Below are 12,732 nucleotides of genomic sequence, written 5' to 3' on the forward strand. Positions count from 1 at the left end.
GACCAAATTGTAATTTAACAATCTTTTTTCTAAAAGATAAATCTTCATAAGATAGTTTATTAGAAGCTAAATTTGCAGGTTAAATGTTGGTATTAGCTTAATCCAGTATAGTATTTTCATACATGATTGTTTTCTTTTAAAAATAAAATTATTCTTTCTTCAAATGATCTAAAATTTCAATACCTAAAATAGTAAAAAATAAAGAACCTTCAAAAGTAATTGGATCTTTACAATAAATTAGAGAAATTAAATAAGAATATATGTTAAAATCTATTTTTTTAAAAAACAAGTCCTTGATAATACAATAGCAAAACCACAGGTACGAATAGACACAATTCCTTTTCCAAAAAGATGGTTGTGGGCAAACTGGTATCAAGGAAATTCATTCCATCAAATTCTTCTTTTTAAGAGTTTGTAATCAGATAAGCCATTTCCATTGCACAAACCAAGAAACCCCAGCAACACAAAGGACTACAATACATTCCACACCAACTGGAGCAGATCCAAGGTAACTCTATATCCATATAAAACGTATTCACAGTCCTAAAAAAAACCGTTGGAGTATAAGCTCGGCATCGATAACTTCGTAGAAGAGACGGTCAAACGAGCTCCTGAGGTCTCTCAGCAAGTAAAAATTCTTAAAGATGACTGAAATTTGCCTTATTTGATCCCCCTCTTTCCAATATTTTCCCAACTTTGCATTCTTATCTACATCTTCGGGGACTTTTGGGGACTAGAAGCTCTAAATATGAGGTCTTGAACTAATACTCGCAGTTCTTAAAAGTCTTCTGAATTCTGATAAGCTTATCTTACCATCTTTGTCAATATCTGCTTCCTCAAGCAGTGGATCAATGGAACCCTTTAAGCCCGTATGCTGCAAAAAGCAAGAAGATTATGTTTGAACATTGCAAAAACAAGACAAAAAGTTTGTACGAGAGAAGCAGAAAGAGCTCAGTATGGGAACTATGTTGGCTTACAATAATGCCACAAGCTAGACTATTTGTGTTGGATTTATCACACAACTAAAATGAAGCAAACTTTTATCTAAAACCAGATTCTTGAGGTCATTGCTCTCATGAGATGACAGGTTTTCGTTTCGTTGCACTATGGAGAACGGTTTAAACTTTAGACATAGAAGGCCAATGGTTGTGTCAAAGTACTTAATTCCCGAAAAAATGTTATGTGGCGTAAAATCAGATGCAAAGAACTCCATCCGGGCTGAGGGTATGCTGAAGAATCTGTTTACAGACAATCTGTGCATTGTTTAAAGGCCATCGTGACCTTCCCAATGTGAAGACAGGTGACCACCAATTCATTTTAAACAACCAGTTGCTTAGGAAGGGAAACTTAAGACTAGAATGTGGGAATCAAACCAGAAGAAAGTGGGGGAGAAAAGTTAGAACATACCATTCTTAGTTCCTCTGGAGTTATAAATCCATCTTTATCTATGTCAAATTTCTCAAAAGCTGCCTGTGATCGCTGCTGCCACTTTACAGAGTCATGTTCCTCTAATTGATGGACGTGTAATGTAGCTGCAACAAATTCTGTGAAATCGACAAGGCCATCGGTATTGACATCGATCTGCATCAACCATATAAACTACTTAAGTTGCATGCTTCAATTATGAGAAGAGACGGGGAAGATATACCAAGCAAGCAACCCAATGGTAACAAAAAGCTAACAAAGTTTTCTCATCACTCTCATAGAATGGTGGTGAGAAATGGTAAATGTATACTTACTGCTTGAAGAATTTCTAGAACACGAGATTCTTTCAATTTCCATGGGAGATCTTTAGCAAGAGCCTGCACATAGACGATCACCAATTATGTTAGAGAAAAGAAAGAACTCGTGTTTGTGTGACTAAATTTACTATCTTACCTGTCTCATTTCCTCAAGACTGATTGAACCATTCTTATCCACATCGATTGCATCAAACTGATCACGCAGATCAGCAAGCTCTTCTTCACCGATTGTGCTAGCCAATGCCTTCACAATAAATAATCATTAGAAGGAGAAATGGATGCAAAGAGACCAAGTAGTTTTCTGTTTTAAAAGATGCCTACAAAGAAGCATTGCCTTACCCTCAGAGCAAATTGTTTCAAACGACTGTACTTCACAAATTGTCTCATGTTACTCAGAACGGATATATCAATAGGGATCTCTGATGCATCGCCACCCTCTCTAACCCATCGGTGAGCTGGAAAGTTAAATAAAATCAGATACTCAATCCAAACGATTTTATCTCATAAGGAAGAGGAGAATAATAACATACACAACTCAAGCAACTAAAATACAGACAGAAAATAATTTATATAGGGCTTAGCAAGGGAATGTGAGACCTACATAGTGCCTGAGCAGCAGTTAATCTTGCGCGGGGATCCTTTACAAGCAACTTCTTTATAAAATCTTTAGCACTAGGGCTGATGCTTGGCCATGGCTTCCGCCGAAAATCAGGCTTGTTTCGCAACACCTATTAGAAAAATACAGGCACAATGAGTTAATTTTTTATGGGTGAATTCTAGACCACTTCATCCTCAAGGTTCCACAGATAATCCAGCTGAAAAGCTAGTTGAATAATGGCAGAATCCAAAATCATCTCATTGGTTCCAACTAAAACAAGAGAACATTGCTAATTCCACAAGCTATTTCATCTTGTTCTGAAGAAAACAAGACATCTGAAAAATAAAACTAATTGTAGGAACCAGATTATAAAATGCACCATACCTCCTTAAATATGCCATCCTCTGTCTTATCCCAGAAAGGGCGCCTCCCACAAAGTAAAATATATGTGATCACCCCTATACTCCAGACATCTGATTCTGGCCCTGACTTCCTTTTCAAAACTTCAGGGGCGACATAGTATGCACTACCGACAATGTCATGAAATTTCTTCCCTGCATATTATACCAAAAATAAGAGGAAGCATAGAAGATATCTTTTTTCTTTTTGAACTTTGGAGTGTACATATACTTATAGGATACTGAACATCTCATCAGATTCTCATTCCTACCAGGTTTGATGAAGTCTGACAAGCCAAAATCGGTGGCTTTCAGATGGGAGTCCTCTTTGGCTGACTTAAAAAGAAAGTTCTACATATAAGAAAGTCACAGGTGAGAACTAAGTTCACGAAGGATACAAATAGCATGGTTGTAATTATGAATGCGGTCTATTTTACCTCTGGTTTCATGTCTCTGTGTACCAAGCCATGTAAATGACACTCCGCTGCAACTTTCAGCATTTGCCTAACAACTACAGCTGCATCTTTCTCGGTATAACGGCTATCTTTCCTGCTTCAAGCACTTTCTTTAGATATGAAAGTTAATTGAACAAGCAATGATGAGCAAAAACAGAAACAAAGAAAAAAATGAAGTTGACAATTGTGAAGTATTTTGCAACTGGACATGTGGGAACTAAAGTTTATTTTTACTTTGGAACAAAAAAATCATCAGCTGAAATGCATATGAAAAATTACGATAAAGCTAGACATTTCTTACTTGGACAATATCCGATCCAACAATTCACCGCCTTCACATAACCTGATAGAGAATGTCAAAAAGGGCATTGATGAACATGTAAATCATTAGGAACTACAGCAAATACATTTTCCAGACAGATTCTGTTTTTCCCTAGAAACCACCGATAAGAAATAAAGATCAAGAGTGGACACAACAAGGATGGACGTTGAGTTCTCCAACGAAAATATGGTGCTTTTTAAGACGAAAGAAAGACCAAAAGAAAAGGCTTACTCCATCACAATATAAACATATGAGTCATCCTCGAATGCATTATGGAACTGAACCACATTCTCATGGCCAGTAAGTTCTTGCAAGATCCTGACCTCCCTCTTAACATCCTCGACAGCAATGGGAAGAATCATCTGCAACAACATAAGGAAGTTTCCTTATCAAACACTACCCGAAAACAGCATAAGAAGCACTTTGAACTAAAAGTTGACTACTCTCTGACCCAAAAGCTATTTGCAGCTGAACTCCTATTCTTGACCATACAGTTCTAAAAGGTTGCAAACTAGGTACACAGTTATGAGCACAAGCATTCTGAATCTTGCCTAATTAACCCGAATGAAGAATTTTCAATGGAAACAAATATGTTCCTTTCTTCTTCAGAAATCACCCGTCAGTGAAACATACAGCTGCATCTTTAAGGAAGAACTATTGAACTAACGATGATAAGAAGAGTCTGATCCTCAGCTATAAACAAAGAAAACCATGACTCTTAGATTCAGACAGAGGCTGCATCCAATTAGAACAGCTCAATCTTTTGTGCGAAGAAGTCTATCCAATCCAAGTAAGTCAGATTAATTTTCAAGGATCCGAAAATTGGTTCCTCGCAACATAAGTCGTGATCTTGCAAAACTGGTAATTCTGCAACTACTTTCTTTATGGCCATGGCGATGACAGGGTTAAGGCTGCCCTTGCTATAAAGTCAGGCAAATGTTGGGAGACGATGAATCGGTATCGAACCCCACACAGAGAAAACATATACCAAATTGGTAAATTCAAAACCTCCATCAGAGGAAGTTCTTGCTTTCCTGCTCCATTACTCTGAAAAATCGTTCAATTAACAAATTAAACCTGGCGAGCTCGCAATTTCAATTCAAACCCCTCTTCCAAACGATATTGTAGGGGACATTCAACCCAGAATGCAGATAAAAAAGCAAGCCTAAATTAAGGTCGTAGAATCACAAAAACGAAGAACAAACTAAGAGGGAGAAAAACATACGTGGTAAGTTATAAGAAACAATACCTTATTCTTCTCAATTTTCTTAACAGCAACTCGATCCCCATTTGCTTTATCAATTGCTACATACGTATAACCAAATTGACCGTGTCCAAGCAATTTCCCGATCGTGTACCGTTCATCAAAATTCTTATCATACCCAAAATCGGTGCGTTTCCCACAAGGAATCACCCCGCTTTGCCGCCGCGAAGCGTTTTTCTCCTTAATCTTAAGCTGTTGACTGTTCCGCTTGGGATTGTCATTGGGTTTCTTCTGATTTTGATTTCTGGAAGCATCTTGTTTAGTATTGGTTGTGCTCGATTGAGGGTTGGCGGTGCTCCCTCTCCGGTGGTGGTTGGCGGCGGTGGTATTGGTGTTGCTATTGGAACCACTGACTTTGGAGGCAGAAAAACAAATACCCATTATTTTCCCTTACCCAAAAATATTGCGGGGGAATCAAAAGGTTTCAGGGAAAGAAGCCATTGGAGTTGAATAAATAGTCGTAATCAGTGACAGAGAGATGAAGAATGGATATTGAGGAGGAAAGTTTTGGGCAGACAGCAGGAAGGAGAGAAGAAAGAGAGGGATGAAGGTGATGGTCAATGAGATTAATTTCTCTTTTTCCTCGTTTCTTTGAAGAAAGGTAAAAAAGAAGAAAAAAGAAAGGAAAAAACAAACTGGGAAAGGTTAAGAACAGAAAAAGGAAGAATCAAAATTCATCATCATTCTCAACCATTTTCAATTTATATTAAGAATCAATTTTCACAACTCAGCTGTAAATGTTATCTGATTCCCCCTCCTTCCCTCCCCTTCTTTCCCAATGTGTTGGAAAGAACGGGAGCAAATTTGAACCCTAGCAGGCAATGTTCTTACAAAAATAAGGATCAATTCACAATCTAAATGGGAAAAGAAAATTACCGACATTATTCTCCAAAAGACCAATTCTAAACGTCTTACATGATAAATGACTCAAGTTTTTAAAAAATGGTCAAATGATAAGTTTGTTGATGTCATGACCATATGAAGTTACGGTATTGTCTTCTTTTTCTTTTTCTTTTTCTTCTTTTTCGATGTGAGAAATCTTCCTTTGCACTTCTTCTTCTTCTTTGCTGGCATAACAAGTCCACTCGAGCAGCTCCGACGCGATCAACCTCGATGAACAAGAACGAGAGAAAGGAGTGATTTTGTGAGGAAACAAAGAGAGAGCAAGACGAGCGAGAGACATAGTACTTTGTGAATGAAAAAAGAAGAGAGAGTGAGACGACTGACAGCGAGAGACATAGTGATTTGTGAGTAAGTGAGTAAGAGCGAATTGCTTTTACACGTGCGGTAATTTCACCTGAATTTGACGTCGCAAAGGGTCATTCGACATTTTCTTAAAAAATTGAATCATTGCATTGTTTTCTTTCACCTAGTTTTTTGGTCATCCATCTAGTGGACTCAAAATTATCCCTCACTGCTTTTTTAATACATGGTTATTATTATTAGTAGGTTTTAACATGAGTCTTCAAATATAACAAAATGGACCCAAATATTTAACAATATAGTAGTCTATCGTTGATAGACTGTGAAATTTTGCTATGTTTGTAAATATTTTCAACAGTTTTGTCATTTAAAATAACTTTCCGTTTTAATATCATTTTTAAATTTATTACTGTTAAGTTTTAATATCATTTTGACCTATGAAACATAGATACAGATACGACTATACTATACGGATACAATCGGATACGGAGATTCATAATTTCTAAAAAACTAAGATACGGATACGTCTAAGGATGCGACATTTTTTATATTATTTTTAATATATATTTCTAAAAAACGAGGATACTGATACATTGAATATACATTTTATTTTTCTTTAAAAAAATCTAGGATATAAATAAATTTAGCATACAAGTTAATAACAATAGCACAAAATAGAATATAAACACTGAAATGTAATACAAAAGAATCAATATCTAAGATGTTGAAGTACAATAGTTAATAAAATGCATTAGAAAAGTGGCTCATATTGCAAAGAAGAAGAAGAAGATTGGAGGGAGAAGTATGAAGATAAATGAAGAACTTCTTCATTGAATTGTTAAAGATATCCAAATAGTTTATATTTTGGTGGATTTTGTGGGGACTCAAATGTGAAGATGGAGATTAGATGATTTTAGTTTAGGGTTTGGTCCGTTATTTATTTATTTATTTTTCTTTTTAGTTTTGGACTCGAGTAGTGAGCTTTTTAAATAGGTTGCCTCGTTTTAGATTAGAAAACATTAAATGAGTTGCTTGCCTTTTTTCTTTAAGAAAAAGTACACGTAGAAATAGATACATCAAATCGCGTGTCAGATACATATCTGGAAAGTATCGGTATCTGATACATGTCTGATACTGATTCTTTGCCTCACATGAAATATCTATGCTTCATAGATTTTGACTCTATATTTTAAAATTTGTTCAACTTTAGTATATATTTTTAATGGCCAAAGTTTAGTCTCTCTCTATATATTTTATAAATTTTTAAATTTGGCCCCACTATTAGCTTATTGTTTATTCTTTAAAAAAGAAATAAACTATTTGTTATTTATTACCATTTTTTTCTATAAATTTCGAAAATAACTTCACATTTGCTTTGAGTGGTTTAACTTTCAATTATATGAACTAAAATATGAAGACTAAAATAGTACATTAACCTACCATTCTTTTTATTAAAATTATTATTAGAAATATTATGGAAAAAAAAAGAAACAGAAAAATCTAGACTTTAATTAAAAATAAACGTTCTTGCTCTTACTCATCATTCTTTCTTTTTCTCAAAATAAAAATGGATTTTTGCGAAAAAAAGAATAAAATGCATTAACTAAATAATTAATTAATTAGTTAAAAAAATCTAACCTTAGAATAGGCTGGTCTATGAGATTGAGGCTGGCAGAAACAATTTTTTAGAGAGAAAAAAAAAAAAAAGAATGAAATTCAGTCTAAATAAAGAAATATGTCGGACTTGAAAAGAGCTATTTAAAAAAAGAAACGTAGTTAGTTATATTACCTCATCTCGCTCGATCTTTCAACTATAATTTGTTAGGTGATAAATTTTCTTTTTCATTTTCTAATAATATTTTTGAATTTTTTTTTTCGTGGAGGGTGGGTGAAAAGAGTAAGAGGGAAAAATTGCTCTAAACACCCACCGGAACTAAAAGGAGTTTGCTTGGATGTTTCTTTGGTAGTCAATGTCCAAAGCTCAAAGCTGGATTTTTTTTGGTCTAATGCTGACTTGGTCTTCTTTCTTCTCTCTCTTTTGCTCCTCATTTTTCATTATTCTAGTCAAATTTCAAGTCTTTTATAGTATTTTATATACATATTGCTGTTTATTTGTTTTTTTTTTCCCTTGATCTTTGTAATACTTTCCACAAATAAAAGTAGATGTTTGTCAAACAAGGACAAATAATTATTACCAAATGAGACTAATGAAGATAGGAACTTGAATCTCCAGAGGATGTCACTAATGTTTCACTCAATGGACTTGCATGGTTTAAGCCATAAGGTTGTGGGTTAAGCAAATTTAATGTTAAATTACACGTTTACTTTCTCTTTTTAACATTTTTAAAAGTGTTTAACATGTTTCTGAATTTTCAAATTTTATGTCCTATCGGTCACTGACATATTTAATGTTTTCTTACATTAATGCATATATAAGACATAAATTTTTATTGTCTTTTTTTAGTACGGTAGAAGAAAAAAAAAAGAAAGATTTAGAAGATAAAGCAGTGAGGAGGATAGAATATGTCCATGGATGATGACTTTCAATCCAGATTTTGAAAAATCTAAAAAAATGGAAAATCTATTTAGTGATAATTCATTTTTTAATCTCTTCATCTAATCACCATAAATGTAGCTCAACTTGTTAAAGTACATACCATTGACTAATTTTATATGTGAATAAACTAAAGGAAAACCTAGAAAAATATGGAAATTTTTTACTCAAGGAAAAAAAAATACATTTTTGGTCCTCCCATTTGGTTTTTAGGTTTCAAAATGTTACCATTTTAATCCTTAATCTTTAAATAATTTTAAAGCTAAACTTTAGTAGTGATGAGAAAATATTGAAATTTAATTAATTATAGTTTTTAAAAGTTAATTAGTATACATTAATACTAAATGTTGATAGTGACTATTCAATGAAATATCGAGGTTAAAAAATATAAATCTTGAAAACTAGGGATCAAATTGAAATCAAACTCAAAATCCAATGACTAAAATTAAAAGTATAACATTTCAAAGTTTATCAAACAAATAAAAACTATATTCAAAACCTAAGGGGGAAAAGGGGTTTTTTTATTTTCCTTCTTTAATTAACAACCCTATTCATCCATAAACTCATATCAATTGAGACCTAATACTTTTAATTTCTTGCTTCCTTTTCTCCACTGCCTTTGATCATCATCAGCCAACTCAATTTCATTTTTCAACTCATCATCACAGCTCCACTTTCTTGATTTTGCAGCTTAACTATAATTCTATACAAAGTTAATTAATTAATTAATTAATTAAAAGAAATAGAGCCATAAGATTCCCCACCCAACACTCTTCCCAACTTTGATTTCTTCCACCCCAAACTAACCTTCTAATAATTTAATAAAAACGTGTTTGAATGTAAATGGTTAGATGTTTACCCAATAAAAAACATGTGTAAACACTCGGGAAGGGGAACAAATATTTAAAACTCACTATTTGAACTTAAATTGCCATTTACTTCTATAATAAAATATAAAATTATTAAATAGTGTTACAAGTAAACATGATTTTCTTTAGGACAATAATTACCAGCATTGAAATCAAATCTTCATACAAATTTAATAGTGCAAATAACGTGGTTGACTCCTTGAAATAATTCAAAATGAATTTGAAAATCTATTTGGGGCGGTTTGGGATCCAACATGATATTATATATTCCCACATTCTATATCATCACAGTGTTTGGAGGCTCATTATCCTATTTCACCGATTTTAGTTGTTTGTGGGTCTATTTTCGAAACGTGTTTTGTATCTCACCGTCATTTTCTTTCTGTGTATCGTATATCATCTCAGTGCTTGAACATACTCGATCGTTCATACTCTATCAGAACTTCTCATACATCAAAACTCTCTAGACATCAGAATTTCTCACATCCTATATCATCTCAGCACTCCAAACAACTCATTTAGTTTTTAAAAATTGCTCAATACAAATTTAAGTTATCTAGTTTCAACTAGGAAGAATTTTGAATATACAAATGACATAAATATAACTACTTTAAAATATTGAAGTTAGAAGAGGCTAAAAACACTTCTAGTTTCGAACTTTCATGAAAATAACAATTTAGTCAATAAATTTTAGTTGGGTAACCATTTAGTCAATGTTCTTTCAAATTTGTTATAAGTTAATCATTAAATTTAAATAACAATTTAATTACTGTACTTTTTAATTTGTAACAACTTAGTATATTATGATTTATTTTATGATATAGTAATTTTTTTTATACAGATAGATCAATAAAACGATTCGAGAACAAATTTTGTTATAAACTAAATAATAAGTTATTACATCATAATAATAATAATAATAATAATTAATACTTGATTTTGATAAAAGAAAATTTATGATATAAATTAATTTGTTACAAATTTTAGAATATATAGATTAAACTAATAAATTATTATTTAATTAAAGAATAATAATTTGATTACACCAATTATATGATTATCAAATGGGCTTAACAAACACGACCTTAATTATGGATAAATGGTAGAAGTTGAAAGAAGTAAAAAAACAAAATGGAGGCGGTGTGGAGGAGTAAGTGTGGACGTTTGGTTTGAAGTTTGAACAAAAAAGGTGTCTTTATTGACTCTAACTAGAAGCTGACATGTCATGTCGGTTAACTTGGCAAGTAATCCGTGTGTCAGTGTGACAGAAAGCCAAAAGGTGAAAAGACTAAAGAGGACAAAGGGGCTTTTCTTCTTTTTTGTATATCAAAGGGTTGGTTTGGACACTTCACGTCATCATATTTTCCGCGTGAACATAGTCTTGGCTTTTCCAAGCTTCAAAGTAATTCCTGACGGTGGATTTTTTTTTTCAATTTCTTTTTTAGGCTAAATATATACGAATGAATCAATGATAGTTGTTAGTGTTGTGAATTTGAAGAGAAAAATGATACGCAATGGAAACATAGTATCGAAAAAATATAATTTTATAAATAAATAAATAAAAATAACTAAATAACTAAATTTAGAATAAATAAAGAAAATTATAGAAAATAGAAAATTCCTCCAAAAATCTCTATTTTCTCCAAAATTCATGGAATTTCAATCAATGTATGTGTATCTACAAAATTCATAAATGACTACTTATTTATAGAAAATTTTGCAGGTAGGAAGTGGTACACTTGGACACTATGCATAGGTGGTTGAATAACACATGACCAACACATGTGCTAATGAAAACATGACACTTGGTATTGGACACTAAACATGACACTAATAGACATCTATTATTATTATTATAATATTTATAATACTCCCCTTTATATGTCTATTATATATATAAAATATACCCCATTAAAATGAAAAAATCCTAGTGAAGGGAAAAGAGTATATATTTCATATAATTTATACTTTTTAATAAATATATTTGCTCACACTCATGAAAACATCACTTCAGATCTCTGAGTTGCTGTATTTCGATGTTGTGCACATATTTTTCAAAGGTTGTGGTAGATAATGTTTTTGTAAATAAGTCTGTCAAGTTATCTTTCAAACAAATTTGTTGTACAGTGATGCCGTCATTTTCTTGAAGATCATGAGTGTAAAAAAGCTTCAGTGAAATATGTTTTATTCTATCTCTTTTAACATATCCTCCTTTGATTTGTGATACGCATGTTGTGTTATCTTCGTATAATATCCTTGAAAGACTTTTTACTAGAAGACAAACCACATATTTCACGAATGTGCTGAGTCATTGATCTTAGCCATACACATTCTCGATTAGACTCGTGAATTGCAAGAATTTCAACATGATTTAAGGAAGTGACTGTTATGGTCTGTTTCACTGATCGTCATGATATAGCAATTCCTCCACACGTGAACAAATAACCTATTTGAGATCTAGTTTTGTGTGGATCAGATAAATATCTGGAATCTGCATAATCAACTAGATCAAAATTTGGTTTATTTGAATAAAACAAACTCATATCAATCGTTCCTTAGACGAAGTATATACTTAATTCCATTCTAATATCTTTTAATTGGAGAAAAATTGTATCTTGCTAATAATTTTACTGAAAATATAATATCTGGTCTTATCTTATTAGCAAAATACATAAGTGTACCAATTGCACTAAGATATGGTACTTCAGGACCAAGAAGTTCTTCATTATCATCTAAAGGTCAAAATCTTTCTTCACATTTAGTAAATGAACTTCCATTGGAATGTTCAATAGATGTGCTTTGTTCATATAAAATCTTTTCAAAACTTTTCCTGTATAAGTTGACCGATGAACAAATATCTCATCTGCTAAATGCTCAATTTGTAAGCCAAGGTAAAATTTTGTTTTTCCGAGATTTTTTATCTCAAATTCTTTCTTAAGATATTCTATTACTTTGAAAGCTCTCCATGAGTTCTAATTATATTTAAATCATCAACATATACAGTTATAATAGCAAATCATGACAGTGATTTCTTTATAAAAACAAATGGATATATTGGATTGTTTTGACATCCTTCTTGATAGAGTAAACATGCATAACACGAAAGAAAATAGAATCATTAAGCACTCTAATTCCATTAATTTGAGAAACAAGCATGCAAGTTCACAATTTTTTCATTAGGGTTTCAAGTTGAATACCTTTGATGATTTCCACAAATTCCTTGTTTTCTCCACGAAATTCTCTTTCAAGTTTTGTAGTAGACCTCCACAAAAGTCTTCTATACTAATCTTAGTCTTGGATTGGATGGTGGAACTCCAATTGAGAGGA

General features: G+C 32.4%; 1 protein-coding gene across 1 annotated transcript; it reads right to left on the bottom strand.

The window, feature by feature from the left end:
• Positions 1–246: 246 nt before the first annotated feature.
• On the bottom strand, positions 247–5,731 carry LOC120073777 (calcium-dependent protein kinase 28-like). The gene is made up of 12 exons (XM_039026615.2): positions 4,765–5,731; positions 3,747–3,877; positions 3,495–3,536; positions 3,176–3,287; positions 3,011–3,089; positions 2,725–2,894; positions 2,344–2,470; positions 2,082–2,197; positions 1,879–1,986; positions 1,740–1,802; positions 1,408–1,581; positions 247–874 (listed from the first exon to the last, which is right to left on the bottom strand). The coding sequence occupies exons 1-12, from the start codon at positions 5,158–5,160 to the stop codon at positions 743–745; spliced, it is 1,650 nt and encodes a 549-aa protein (XP_038882543.1). The 5' UTR covers positions 5,161–5,731; the 3' UTR covers positions 247–742.
• Positions 5,732–12,732: the final 7,001 nt, after the last annotated feature.

Source organism: Benincasa hispida, chromosome 3 (assembly GCF_027475165.1).
Source record: "Benincasa hispida cultivar pf3 chromosome 3, pf3_genome.v1.1, whole genome shotgun sequence".
Lineage (NCBI taxonomy): Eukaryota > Viridiplantae > Streptophyta > Magnoliopsida > Cucurbitales > Cucurbitaceae > Benincasa > Benincasa hispida.